General features: G+C 41.3%; 1 protein-coding gene across 1 annotated transcript in view; it reads right to left on the minus strand.

Moving 5' to 3' along the window:
• HTT (huntingtin) overlaps positions 1-11,219 on the minus strand; it is a gene marked incomplete at its 3' end in the record, with an annotated part of 75,446 nt that extends 64,227 nt beyond the window's left edge. The window contains exons 1-4 of the mRNA XM_084266731.1: positions 11,088-11,219; positions 4,888-4,971; positions 4,350-4,470; positions 770-829 (exon numbers count right to left, since the gene is read on the minus strand). Coding sequence (XP_084122857.1) covers positions 770-829; positions 4,350-4,470; positions 4,888-4,971; positions 11,088-11,188 — 366 coding nt within the window. The 5' untranslated portion in view covers positions 11,189-11,219. The remainder of the gene's footprint in view (positions 1-769; positions 830-4,349; positions 4,471-4,887; positions 4,972-11,087) is intronic.
• Between the last annotated feature and the right edge of the window lie 3,563 nt (positions 11,220-14,782).

Here is a 14,782-nt window from a genome sequence, read left to right on the forward strand (position 1 = left end):
AGAAAAGCTATCCATGTTGCTTTTGTTACTTATTTTATATTCCTAAAGAAGTGTAATGAAAAGCGATAGCATTACTGTCTGACAAACACCACCTATATTTTCTCTCCATACAAGCCTTCCTATGTGTTTACAGATGCAAGACACACAATTTCAGTGAACCTGCCCCATACACAGCATTTTTCTTTAAGAGTTAAGAAAAAGGTTATTACTAAAATCCTTCCTGTGGACATAACTCTGACTTCTGATGCAAAGGGAGATGCTTCAGTATTTTCACTCATGCTTCTTACAAAAGCTCAAAGTACATATTCACAAGATACAGTAGTTGGAACTAGTATTGGGTCACTTCAGGTCCTGATCAAATGATTCTTCCAATAAATTAAATCAAATTAAGAATGTCACTGTCCTCCACCTACATTTCACCATCTTTTTGCTTGAAGTTTCCACCTCAGTCAACAGACCAAACACCATGAATAAGGCATATTCATTTGGGTACAGAGTCACTAAGGTTAATTCAGACTGCTGTTCACACCAAATGCCTACACATTTTCTGCCAGATAAAGCTTTCAGGAATGGTTAAATCCAAACAATGGGGCCAATAGCAAGGAACTGGTTAGAATAATATATTAAAGTCAAAGAGCCTTCCAAGGTGAAGCTTTGGCCTTGATGTTAAAAGACATAAGCTATTTATTTACAGCAATGTCACATTCCAATACAATAGAACACTTAATAAATACCATATTTCAAAGAGACACAAAAGTAAGAAACTCACCTTTTTAATCTCTTTATACAGTTCCAATTGTAACCTAGGAAGATTGGAATCCATCAAAGCCTGCAATAAAATGCATTGAGAATGTACTGCATCAGAAGGGAAGCACTTTACAGGAACAAAGTGATACTTGCAATAAAACAACTTCAAAAAAGGCACATAACCAGGAAAGTGCCATAAAGAGGAGAAACACCTTCATTTTTCTCACAAATGTGGACAGATTCCATAAACTCTAACAGTTATTTGCAGTTAATATTGACAGTTCTACTCATTCTACCTAAAAAAGGCCATATGGGATCAGACTACAAACAGAGCCAACCAAACATGCTTTCTGGCAGTCACTGGGAATGGATGGTCATGAATAGAATAATAAAACACAAAAAACTAGCAGCAAGAGGTATTCCCTGCTATACATCCCCATTGTCAAGTAGGCTCCTCCTATTTCTCAAGCAGAGGCTGTATTTGCACCACTACCTTTAACAGCCCCTGAAAAACCCTTCTTTCATTAATTAGCTCATTTTCTACATCCATTTATTATAAGGTGTTCTGGACACCAGAACCATCACATCCCAGGTTCTAATCAAAATCAAGCATAGTGTGAGAGAGCTTACATTGAGGTTGAACCTGCAGCCCTGGCTAAGAACTAGGGGGTACAAGAAATGAAAGCATGTACTGGGAAGTAGTAATTTTCTGTTCAAATAAACTTGATCATTCTTCCTCCATCTTACAAATGGCAGATAAAATAACATGAAAATAATTCCACTGTATATAATCTCTTCCTATAGAGTATTTTGCACACAACTACCCTTTCCTTCTGTTTTTTTTCCCTACCACATTCTAATATTTATGAACATTTCCACCACCATTTCCTCAGATGAATTGAGAGCTTCATACAATGTGCAAGCACCCATTGTATGGCTTAAGATACATTATGGATTTAGACAGTGCTATCATCTTTACTCCTTGCCTAATAATTTATAATTTTCTGTTTTCTTGACCACTAGCCATTAAGCTCACATCTTCATAGGATTATTTTTACATGGGACATGCTAATCTAGAGGCCACAACTGCTCAAGCATGATCAGCAAAGTGCCTGTGGTTCCCTCACAACACAGCTGCCCCAGCATAAAATTGTATTCCCCAAAGCTTCATTGCCCCAAGTTATAAATTAGTAAGAGAAATCTTACTTGGCTTGTATATTTATATAAACACCCCAACTATTAACCACAGGAGCCACAATGACAGTCAGAAGTGATAGATCTCACCTCACAACACTTAATTTTTATAGACATTCACTGCTCCTGTATACAATATCAAACAGCACAAAAAGGCACAAGCGACCACTCTCGCCTCAAGAGGAAATTAAGGACCTTACAACACTCAACTGCAGCAACGCATTTTACTAATATATACCTGTATTTTTAGCAGACTAGAATCTAAAAAGTCATCCCAATCAGAAGAAAATAAAAATAAGCACAGTCAACTCTAAATTACTAGAAATAATAAATCCCAATTTCTGAGACCAACTGTACTCCAATCTGTGTGAGCAGCTCCAACAGTATCATTAGCACAGAACACAACAACATAGTACATCAGCTTCAGAAACAAGACAGCTTCATCAACACCTTACCCACAGAAACCTGGTAACTCCCAAATTGGTACTTCTTCTTTTGAATAAATGTATCCTCAAAGCTATTTAAACTTAAAGCTATTTATGCTGTTGGTGAAGTTCCAACAGGTAAGTGAAGTGATACTTAAAGATGACCTACTTAATGTTTATCTCAAGCCATTTGCTGTTTCAGTGTACAGCCTTGTCCACACAGAAGCGTTAGCATTTTAATTATACTAATGAGTATAAACTCCAGACACACAGTTATGCAAGTAATACTTAGAGATATGTTCTCATATTTATAGAGAAAATATAAATCAGCTTTCTAGCAACAGAATTAGTCTCTAAAGCGCCTAAGGTAGTAAAAAAGCTGAATGTTGACTAATATGCAAGCTTAGGGTCCCGATGCCCCTGTTCCACTCACCACAAGCATCACTAACTGCATTACCAAAACTAAAGCTGCAGATCTGTGTCTCTGCATTTACACAAAAGAGTTCATATGCCTGAAGACGAAGTTGCTTCCACACAGCACGAAACATAGAAAGCGAATACAAACTATGGCCAGCTTGAGTAACAGCCTGACACATCCATGTGGTTGGAATATCACAACTATTACCATTTCATAGCTATGACCAACTAGCAAGCTTAACAACCAATAGGAGACTCCATCATTTAAAGTCACTTTAATAAGTAAAACATATTACTACATACATGAAAAAAATAATTTTCAATTTACCTTGAAACATACCAGAAAGCAACAATATTAAATAGATCAGTGAATGGAAGAGGTCAATTTTATATCTAGCATAGAGAAGAATTTGTGGAAATAAGGAATTAAGCATGCAATCTTTAGAACTGTTTCAGAGCATCTCTTAAAGCAAACTAAATTAAATAACACTGTATGCATTTCAGAGTCCTGAACTGCTGCAACTGGAAAAACATTTAAGTCAGAATGAAGAGAGTGCTACAGGGCAAAACAGAATAAGCAAAAGACACTTTTATTCATTCCTTGTCATGATGGAATACACCAGATAATCAGTAAGGTTGCTTCATACAACTTTCAACCACAAATTAAATACCCCAAAAAAATGAGATACCGAACAAATAGAACTTAACTGAGAGACATCCCTACAGAAACAGGGATACAGAATACAGTTTTGTTTGTCTACTTCTATACACTCCCTTACACTAAAGAAAATTATTTGTGTATTTCTAAAACAGTTTGCATCAAATAGATTGGTCATGCAGGTACATTACAATGACTCAAAGGTCAAGAGTTTCAGAAAACAGGAAAAAAAGAAAGGAAGAAAAAATGGCACGTGAAGGTGAACCTGCCCTTGGAGGAAGTAACTCCCAGCAATTACTCAAGAGGTTCATTTCAAGTTACTTTGAATCAAGATTTAGACCTTGCCTGACCTCATATGAATGCCCCCGCCTGGTGTTCTATAAGCCCTTCATTCTGGATCACAGTAGGGTAATAAACAGCCTCCAGAACACCATATTTATCCTAATTGCTACCTAAAAGCTCCTCCTCCAAATCTCAGCATGTCACACTACCTGAATTACAGGATACCAGAAGTTTGGCATGAAAAGCCACTTTCAGTCAGATTTTAGTAATACTTCTTAGCTTTCCTCATGTTAACTATCTTTATGTTTAAAGAATAGTAAAAGTATTCCACACAGGAAGACAGTTTTAGAAAGGTTAACTTGAAAAGAACAATGTTAATGAACGACCAAACAAAACAACAGATTAGAAAGATGAATGACAGGTGACAAGTTAAATATCTTGATCTGGGCTTAACTAACTCTAAGAGTATATGCAAAAATTTGTTAAAGAAGTTTACTTAACCTCTCACATTATGAGGTACTATCAACAGTAAGAATAGCAACTAAAAGAGTATCAGTGTGAACTCATACAGGACACTGCAACAAGAAGAGGTAAAAGGTGGTAGTACAGTATGTAAATGCTCTTACTTTAATAACTTTATTAAGACATTCATCAGCAACCATCCTGACATCAGATTCTGTATCCTCACTGCAGAGCAGAAAGAGTTCCATAGCAATCCCCAGCAGTTTCTGAAATTCTGGAGAATTTCTAAATAAACAGACATCAGAAAATTACAATATGCATTATGAAAAGCAAACATTGATGCTATTTTTAAAGGGGTTTCAGAAGCCAGTCACACATACTATAACAGTTATACAAGAGGAGAAAAACATTCAGTGGATCACAGCAGTTCATTAGGAGTTGGGAGATCATGTCCCTTGTAGAGGCATGTGAACTCTATGCCTCAGTTTCTTTGACTGGGGTAGAAAGATAATGCCTGCTCTACCAAAGCTTAAAAAAAAAAAAAAAAACTTTTTAGATTTTGGGTTAGTAAAAAAGTTTGCCATTTCAGTTTTAAACAGAAGTTGAGTGTTTAAAATCAGCCATTACCAGGCAGCCTCCAAATAACTAACACTCCCAAGTAGCTGTTCGCACTGATGCAATAAATTAAAGACATTGTCTTACCTTAAAGACTGAGCAACGATGTTCTCGCATATTGTTAGGCAATGATTCACTCGATCTTTCTTGGTAGTTGAAAGTTCTTTCTTTCTAAAAGAACAAAGAAGTCTTATCTCAGACACATTATAAAGTGCACAGTGACCATTTAAACACTCTTGCAAGAGTAGTGTCTCATGACTGTACAAGAAAAAGATGCACTGGTCTGGTCATTCAATAAACAGCTGTAGGCCAACTACAGACAGCCCCAGGGCCTCCTATACTAACTGCTGTTGAGAGCATGCAGGGACACCAGTAAAATGAAGGACACAAACTCAGGAAAAGAATGAACCATTTCACAGGGAATAACATATTATTTCCCTAACTTTCACTGAGAAAATTTAGGAAACAAAACTGAAGAATTAAGAGAAGGAAGAGGAAGGAAAAAACAGAGCAGATCTACAACAAAGCTGAAATAAAGAAACTGATAGAAAGAAAAAGGCTGGGGAAAATAAGCCATATGAACTAGACCTGCAGACCTAAAAATACCACTTTTAAGAAGACCTTCCTCATATGTATCACTTCAAGACATTTTTTGTCTGGCAAATTCTTCATACTTCTAGTTCTATTAAATTGACTACTGTGTATTTTAACTGGAAAGGCTGTCAAGGCAATCCTATCACACGCCACATGCTTCCAACTGGTTTGTCGTTTGTAACAAAGCTCTAGGCACAGTCTGTGGTCATCAAGAATAATGTCTGTATATACGTGGTATAGTTTGGCCTTTCCTGGACTTAGTCAACTCACAGTACAGACTGTAAGTCAAAGAGAAGAAAATTCACAGAACCAAGGAACACTCATCCAATGTCGGGTCAAGGGGCAGAGGGTGCAGCTGGAGCAGAGGAGGTTCCATGTGAACATAAGAAAAAACTTTTTCCCTGTGAGGGAGCCCTGGGACAGGCTGCCCAGAGAGACTGTGGAGTCTCCTTCTCTGAAGGCATTCATAACCCACCTGCATGCGTTCCTGTGTGACCTAACATAGGTGATCCTGCTGCTCTGGCAGGGAAGCCGGACTAGATCTTTCGAGGCCCCTTCCAACCCCTAATATTCTGTGCTCTACAAGCAATGCAGAGCACAACGTGTCTTCCATGTGCAAATTGACCATCTGTATTTTTACCATTTCATTTTCTGCCTTAGCAAAACCAGCAAAATCAAATAGCAGTCAATGTTTCTGAATTAGAAGTTAGAAAAAGATGTGAACAGCCTTGAGATACATTAACATAGTTAGTACAACATTAATTCCATGTGTTTATTGGCTAGTTGCTGTTAATCATTTAACTCAAAATACATTGTTAGACAAAAGTTTTGAAGAATTAAGCTGTAACATTAGGAGTTTTAACTCAAATCGAGCACGGTTTTTGACAAAGTCATTCTTTGTAAGTAACCCTGCCCTTTTTCTTCCACCAGGTTGGAAGTGAGGGCTTGAAAAGTGTTTTATCCCAAGGATCCCCTCATCTCACTCTCCAGAAGCATTCCCCCTTTTTAAAAGTTTAAGGAATAGTTATTTTTCTCCATTATAGTTTGGCAGTATTTGTTTAGGTAAATTTCAGCATTCCTGTGTGGACTTGGCTGGCCCTGTGTGGAGCCAGGATTGGACTTCATGATCCTTATGGGTCCCTTCCAACTCAGGATATTCTACGATTCAAAGAGGGTCTCTTATTCAGCTTGTCTTCTTAAGCAACTGGCAGAATATGAGTACCCAATCTGAATTTGATCAAGACATACAATGTCCTTCTGTCCTGAAAGAACACTACAAAGTCTTTAACAGCGCTTTCAGATCACCTCTAACAAGCCAGCAAATACCTTCCAAGACATCCAGCAGATTTTGCTGCTGGATGCGACTGACATGAACCAGCACCTAGGAAATTAAATAAATAATTTCCACTTTTTCCTAGCATCGGCCATCTCTCTCATGAACACCCATTTTTCAGTCCACATTCAACCCAAAAACAGAACAGGCACATCTGAACATACCCATAAACTCATTATTACAATATGGAATGCATGAAACATATTGCTGAATGAGACTGATTTCAGAATAAAGTGCTTTGCTGTCTACACCTAATATAGCCCTGAGCAAGGCAGACAGTAGTGTGCAATGCTACTCAGAACAGTACAGATCTCACTCTTCAATGAATTTCTATAGAGAGCTCACCTAACACTGAATCTACTGCCTTACTGAAATTAATAATTTAAAGAAATGTTAAAAGGCCTCAAAGTGTAACGTGAAAACCTAGAAGGAATGCATATAGTTAACAAGTTACCATTTAAACTGAACTAACAGAAACTAGAAGTGAAGACTATCAGTCACTATGCAAAGGGTAAGAAGAACAAACATTCAGCTGAGTTTGCTGCACTGAATCTTTCATCTGCCATTCGGTTTTTCAACTTCCAGAAAAATCAGCCTTTGAGGGAATGAAAGAAAAGGTGGAAGAACACGGTACATCATGTGTGCACACACACTTCCTGTGCCTAGAGAGAAGGATAACAGAACAGTATCTGGAGATAGACCACATGATTTTTTTTATTATTAAAAAGAAGAAGCTCTATTCAGAAGTATTACAAGTTCCTCAATCAAACTGCTGATGAGCATACCCAGGGGACAGCAGCAGCATCACATATTCCTTAGAAAAGAGCTGAAGTGGCAAGCCCCAAGCATAAGGCCATTTCAGGAGGCAGGAGATACTGGAAGTGGCAATTATCTGCAGGAAAGCTTTGTCTCACAGGCAGAGGAGTTTAATTTCTTGCATGCTCCTACAGACAATCACTAGCCAAAAAGATTAATAAACAAACCATGTAAGAAAACCAACAAGCCCAGATAATTTTGCATGTTTGAGTCCTGACGAGTTGATGACAGAGATGCAGCTCACTGACACTGTTTTATTAGGCCTTGGAATTAAGGATGTGTTAAAAGAGTACTGAAACTCTACAGCTGACCCAGCATTAAGAAAAAGGGCCAAGGCAAACAGCCTGACATTAATCTTGAGAAAAATTATGGCAAACTCAAAAAAGATTCTATTAATAAAAACAGACATTCAAAATGTCCTAAGCCCGAATACGGGGGGCACTTCAAACAAAGTGTAGTGATGCAGTCAGTGATGGATAGCCAAACACAGCCTCGAAACAGTCTCTCAAAAAAAAAAACATTCAGGAACCACCACTGACAAGCAGGGCAATAGTTTCATCCACATGGTCTTCAGTAAGCAGAAAAGTTCGTGATAAACTCTACATACAGCACTGATGAAAACAATCTGTAACTACAGCTTCAGTCAAACATTAAAATCCCAGAAAAATTAGTGAGTACAGCAAACCACATCCTACTGGAGAGCACTTTGGCTCTGGTAGCACCTTTTGCTGTAATTGTTAGACTCAAATGTAAGAAAAAGAATCAAAAATAGGGCATTATTTAAAACAATTCCAGTAATTAGCTATGTGAATAAATTAATAAAAGAAAGAGTGAATAATATGCCTTTGGGTTAATCAAATCAAAGCCAAATACTTTTCCAGAATAAACATTAGCAAGTCATTTTCTCAGCTCATGGATAAGAGGTAAAAATTAATAAGACATAAAATACAGAATGTTGTGTGACAGCCCACCTGCTTCTTAGCTTCACTGAGTAAACTCTGAATTTCTACATCATACTAATCAAATTTTAAGTTAGTGGGAGCTTTGCAATGCAAAAGAAAACTGCAAACTTCAACTAAAATTTAGAGTTCTGAAAAAGCTAAAAATAGATATGGAAGAATATAAGGTGCCTCAGCACAGGTATATAGAAGCACTAGGATGACAGAGATCTCAATTTAAGTTTTCACAGAAGGAAAAATCAGCATGAGATAAGAGGGTACCAAAAACTGATGTCTGACTATAATGCATACTAGAAGCATAACACATGATTCTTGACAATTAAAATATCTCAAAACAGAAAGAGCTCTTACCTTCATGGTAAGGGCTTGAATTCAATTTATAATAAAATAAAGCCAAGACATAAGTTTTACCAAGAGTTCATATGTCAGCATCTTACAATAAAGTGAAGGGACACTTCAGTAACTGTTGTACAAAAGAAAAAATAAATCTAAGGGCACAGAGGTTAGGGTAGAGAAGAAGACACTCAGTCCTTAGGCAGACGTATTCACTAGCCAGATGTAGAATGCTCACTTTCTACAGAAAGTATTTAAAAGGCCAGTTTTGCTTATTCCAACAGGAAAATGGCTTTTGTTTTGTTTTTAAGTTCCTAATTACCTAGATTGAACATTTAGTTGTTCTAATTTAAGACAGCTTATTTTTTGAAGGGAAGAGATGGGTAGTTAGTTTTACTGAAGCAGAAAAATAGAAGTCTACCACCACTCAATGAAGAGATTACTCTAACTCAAGGGACCAATGGCTTCTAACTTGTCTAATTTAGGCACCAGGACAATTTTGATCAAATGGACAACATTAAACAGGTATATTGCACATTAAGAACAAGCCTCTAATGTTTATGCTATGACATTCACCAATTAATTTACTCTTTCATTACTAACAAGTAACCTTGCATCCTTTTATGACAATAAACAGATAAAACAATAGGAGTTACCACACAGAACTACAAAATATTTAACTGCTATTAAGAACCACAATGAAGATGAACACCTCTCTCCAAAACCAAGGAAAACCAAAGCAATTTTCCTTTCTAGTCCATCACAATAAATAAATAAAAAAGCAGACAATATTGTGAATTATATTCAAGATAAAAAGGTCTTTTGCTGCAAGTTTGAAAAACTTAAGTGAAGACTAACACAATATCCTTTCATAGGCTTTTACGAGGCTTAGTACTGTTGCTGAATTTCTACAGCTCCTGGGGGCATACAATACCATCAGCTTTCTGAAAACATACAGCCTATTTTTAAACACAAAGCAAAGTCAACAAGGACAACTACAACCCTAATTTTTTTTAAAATGTTTTGAGTAGCACATACCTAAATTTAGACTGCCCAACCAAGCATAACATCCATCAGCAAGCATTACAAATAATTTTCAGACTGTCTCTTGAAACATCATGATCTCTCTCATCAGTAACTTTCCAGACAGATTTTCACAACTACATACAAAAAAAGACTGGAAATAGAGGGCTATCTATGCTGCATGTCACACAAAGTACTAGCACAAAAAACGCACACAGCAGAGCAATTAACCCCTGCAGACCACCAAGGCATCTAAAAACAATTAGCTATGACAAAGATGGTTTTTTTTTTCCATCTACTATGCCCCTAAAGTGTGATTGTTTGAGACAACGTTCTCCAAACAGCATCAACCATGATAATGTAGTTGGCACCCATACCAGAATGTACTGCGGGAGCAGGCGGCCAAGAGCCCAGCAGCTCCAGTGCTCAGCATCCTCTGCCAAAACACTACGCCACTGCCAATTTAGAAGTTACCTGTTCCTCCATCCTTCTGCTTCTCCCATCTCCCCGGTTGCTGGAGAAAAAGCAACAACGTGATTCGCGTTTAATCCTGTAAAAATCTTAAGTGTCCCTTTACCTGCCCAACAGAAGTTATTTTTAGAGGGTGCAAATGTGAGGTGCAGCACTCTGGCACTGAACAGCTCCTCCGGAAAACAGAACATCCAATGGATGCAACCCACTTTCTCCTGATGTTTAAGAAAGCAAAAGCCTATCAGAAATATTTAAATTAATTCCTCCAAGGTCTCCACACAATAAGTCACAGCACAGGACTTTAAGCTTGCCATAAACACCAAATCAACTGCCCTCTGATGCATTAAGCTTTAAGTTAGGCTGAGGAGAGTCTGCCTTTTTTTCCAGCAGAGCATTAGCTGAAGATTTAAGGTTTTACTTCCTAGAACCTGCCCGCGAAACCCGTACAGCACTTCTGTACCTCCCAGCCACTGCCCGTACCGCTGCGCTTTCGAGCTGGCTTGCCCAGAAAGTTACTCCTCACTTGAACGCGCAGCGGGCAACAAGCACTCGCGGGCCCGTCCGCGGGGACAGCCTCCTGCCCAGGACTGGGGAGCCCCCGGGACTGCCTGTCCCGGGCACTGCCAGCTGCCTCTCAGCCCCTCAGCAGCTCCAGAGCAGAAGCGGCTTGGCGGGGCGGCCTCCTCCCGGGGCAGGGGAGAAGGATGCCGCCGAAGCGTTTCGGGAGCCCTCCCAGCCCCCGAGCGCGGGTCACTCACGGTCTCTGGAGCGGCTCCTCGGGGATGGCAGCTGGACCCTGCTGCTGCTGGAAGGAGCGCAGCGACTCGAAGGCCTTCATCAGCTTCTCCATGGTGGCCATGGCCGCTCCGCTCGCACCGGTGGCACCGACCCGCCGCTCCTCCCCGCCCCTCAAGGCGCCCGGCAGCGGCCGTCTCCCTCTTCGCGGGCGCGACTCTCCTCCTCCCAGCCGCGCTCTCTGCCGCTCGCCCGGCACGCTCAGCCCAGCCGCGGCGCCGCCGCCAGCTCGCGCCGCACCGCCCGTCACTGCCGCAATGAATGAGGAAGACGCCGCAGGGGGCCACGAGCTCTCCCCAGCCGCCTCGCCGCCATCTTTAATCCGTCCCGGCAGCCCCCACGCCGCTGCCCCGCCCACCCCCGGTGCAAGGTCCCAGCCCTGGGCGAAGCCACGCCGGATGCGCAGGCGCGGGCTGGTGTCACGCGCCCCCCATACGTACCGACACACACCCAGGCACGCGGGCGAGGTGAAGGGCGGGGCGGGATAGAGAAGGACGAGCCTCCTGCCCAATCAGAAGGAGGTCTCCGCCCCTTCCCTCCTGTCAGAGTGCTGCGGAGCGGCCGGGCGGGCGCCGGTGCGTGACGGGGATCGCGGGTCCTCCCGCTGCTTGCGGGAAGGTCGGGTCCTAGTGCTCGCCGGCTGCACCGCGGCGCCCGTAAAGCGGTGGCATGCGCCCTGAGAGGGGCCTGACCCCAAAACCACCCCCATCCCCTCCTTCCCTGCCGCTGCCTACACACCGAACGCGCGTGGCAGGTTGGGCCTCCGGCTCCGCCGCCCCTTCCGAAGGCATCTGGGGTTGGGCTGCGCGGCGGAACGCTGCCAGGGCCGGCACACGCTCAGCCCCTGGCGAGGTAGCTGCTGCCCTCCCAGCGCTGCCTGAGGATGCTTTTCTGCACTCCTAAAGCACAAAAAAGACCGGTGAGTGTCCAAGAGAGACCGTCTCCGTGATTCCATGGCGAAGCACTGTGACCTCTCTCATTGCCAGCGCCGGTCCTAATGTAATTACGGCCCGATACACGATGTAAATCATCGGACCCGACGATTCAACTTACCCGTCGGACACCCGCACGCACCTGGTTCCCGCAATGGAAACGGAGAACAGCTCTTGGAGCTTCCAGGGAAGAAAGTCCCAGTAAGGACTTAATGAGCAACTTGGCTGTTGCTAGCAGGGGTGGACAGAAGCAGCGAAGCTCATGCCTTTGGGTATTCAGGCCAACATCAGTCGTGATGATGGACCCAGCCTACTGCTCACGTTTTTGCCAAACATTCGGTAACCCCCTGCTGTGCCAGCTGACTTCGACTTCATTAGCATGTTTGAAGCGTCCCTCTGAAAGCTTATCCTATCTTCAGCACTGAGAGAAATTCAACTTACAGCAAAACCCCGATTTCATGGCATTACGTATCATGAATCACAGAATCGTAGGGGTTGGAAGGGACCTCGAGAGATCATCAGGTCCAACCCCCCTGCCAAAGCAGGGTCCCCAGCTCATATTGCATAGATATGTGTGTACATGCAACAAAATATGATGTTTTAAAGTTAAAAAATATTATTTTCCTGATTGTTTTGTGATAGAGCTTGCAGAGCTTTTTCTGGAACATAAGGATGGTCATAAATTTTTCATTTAGCAAATGATACATGAAAAAAAAAGCAGAGCTGGAGCGCCACATGCACTGAGAGGTAATTACACGTGCTACTCACACTTTGAAAAACATTTAAGCACGTAAAAGAAGGGCGTAAGCTCTTATCAAAGATTAAACGTGCCCCCAACCAAGTCAAGTCCTTGCAAAACTGTTTTGAAGCTTCAGATCAAAACATGTGCCAGACTCCTGAGGGCTGCTGACTCACCAGCGAGGCAATGCCTGCCCACAAGCACACTCCTCTTTGTTCTCTTCTTTCCCTCTGGCTCATTAACCGTGTGGTGGGGTAACTGGAAGAGAGCTCAGGGGCATCAAGTAGGCTTTTTGGCAAGTATCTTATCAGTAGATTCTCACAAGTCAAATTTACTGATCCACTGTTTTGCATAGATCACATGGTCAAATTGCATCCCTGCAAACAGCTGCGCTGGCAAAAATAAAGTGATAAAAAGCTGTCAGGGGGCAGAAAAACCACGCAGACAGGGTTAGAGAAGAGCCATTTTTTGTAGAGCTGTTGTTAACCACAAATAAAAATAAAAGTCACAATCTCAGTGTACTGAGCACCTAAAAAGTTCTATGTAATTTAGTGGGTGGGAGCAGGTTGGGATGGATTAATCTCACCATTAAAAACCAAAACAAATCAACCAACAAAGCCAACACGCTTTTACCTTGTCTGTAAGACAGACATGCGTATCGTGGTGGCAGAAGGGCTCCCCAAGTGCAGGCTGCCCTGGCACAGCTTACCTCTTGATTTCATGTTGTTAAGAACAGGTCTGACAAGTTGGACTTCCTGTCCTGAAGTCACACTCAGGCCACTGCTGCTGCATTTCCTCCAACAATTCCACAGGTACTTGATACCAAGAGACTTCAGGAAGACGGCTGGTCCGTGGAGCTCAGCATGTGCACAGGTACTCTGCAATATGCCATAGCTGAGTTACATTATTGTTTAAGTCACTTGAAGGTATTTTGTGCAGTAACTGAGTGCTTAGCCCTTCAACTCACACCATAAAAATTACAGTGAAAGTTTTTGCATAAACAGGGCAAAATGTTGAAAATACAAGCAGGCTACTGTTGGGAAGTATTTGATAAAAAAAACCAGAACCAGCACAAATCAAGCTAATTCCAAGGTAAAAGTTCTCTCAAGGAGAGCAGGGTCTGGTTAGTTCCCTTTGGTGATAGTACAAAATTCAATATGCATGATAAGGCTGATGACAAGTGGAGATGCAGCCTCTACTGACCAATCTTGCACTGACACGGTGTTATCACAGTGAATGTGTTAATGAAAAACAGCCTCTCCCAATACTTCTGTCTTTTCACATACAAATTTATGCAGAAATCAGGATTCAGGCCATAAGATAAGGTATTGACTGAGCAAATACAACAGAGCTAGGGCATTTTTTCCTGGATCTGACAATCTTACGTTGGTAAAGAACTTACAGCACGTGATACACATTTTCTGCCTCAGCAAATGGTAATTTTGTAGGGTTTTTTTAAATTACGATTTTCCTTTTATCTGTCCTGGCTACCAAGCATGACAGACATGGTAAATAAATCACATTAGACAGTAATGCATGTGGTTGAGATATGCAGCAACGTTTTACTTTTATTTCAGGAATAACAATGCCAGAACAACCAAGAAAACAGATCATACAAGAACAGTTCAGTGGTTTGGAGATAAATTTAACAGTCTGCTTTCGTTATACGTAATTCTGGTGTTTTGGACATGTGGAACATGAGAAACAAAGTTACCTACATCTGCTGTGCAAGACTTCAGTGACACCTTTAAGAACACTTACAAAATAAAAAGGAAGTGTACACTTAGCAGAAGAGACATCGTAATCACTGGTACCCAGGCAGGTAATGCAAATCAAAGTGAACATAAATTCAGGCTAAAATGCTTTCCATGATTTTTTTAATCTTCATTCCATTTTTTGTGTACTTCCTAAAGAAAAGTATTTTCTGAAAACACACACTGAAGTCAAGGTGATAATTCCAGTGTTAATGTAATACTAATTTGTAAAT

This window comes from Gallinula chloropus (assembly GCF_964237585.1).
Source record: "Gallinula chloropus genome assembly, chromosome: 7".
NCBI lineage: Eukaryota > Metazoa > Chordata > Aves > Gruiformes > Rallidae > Gallinula > Gallinula chloropus.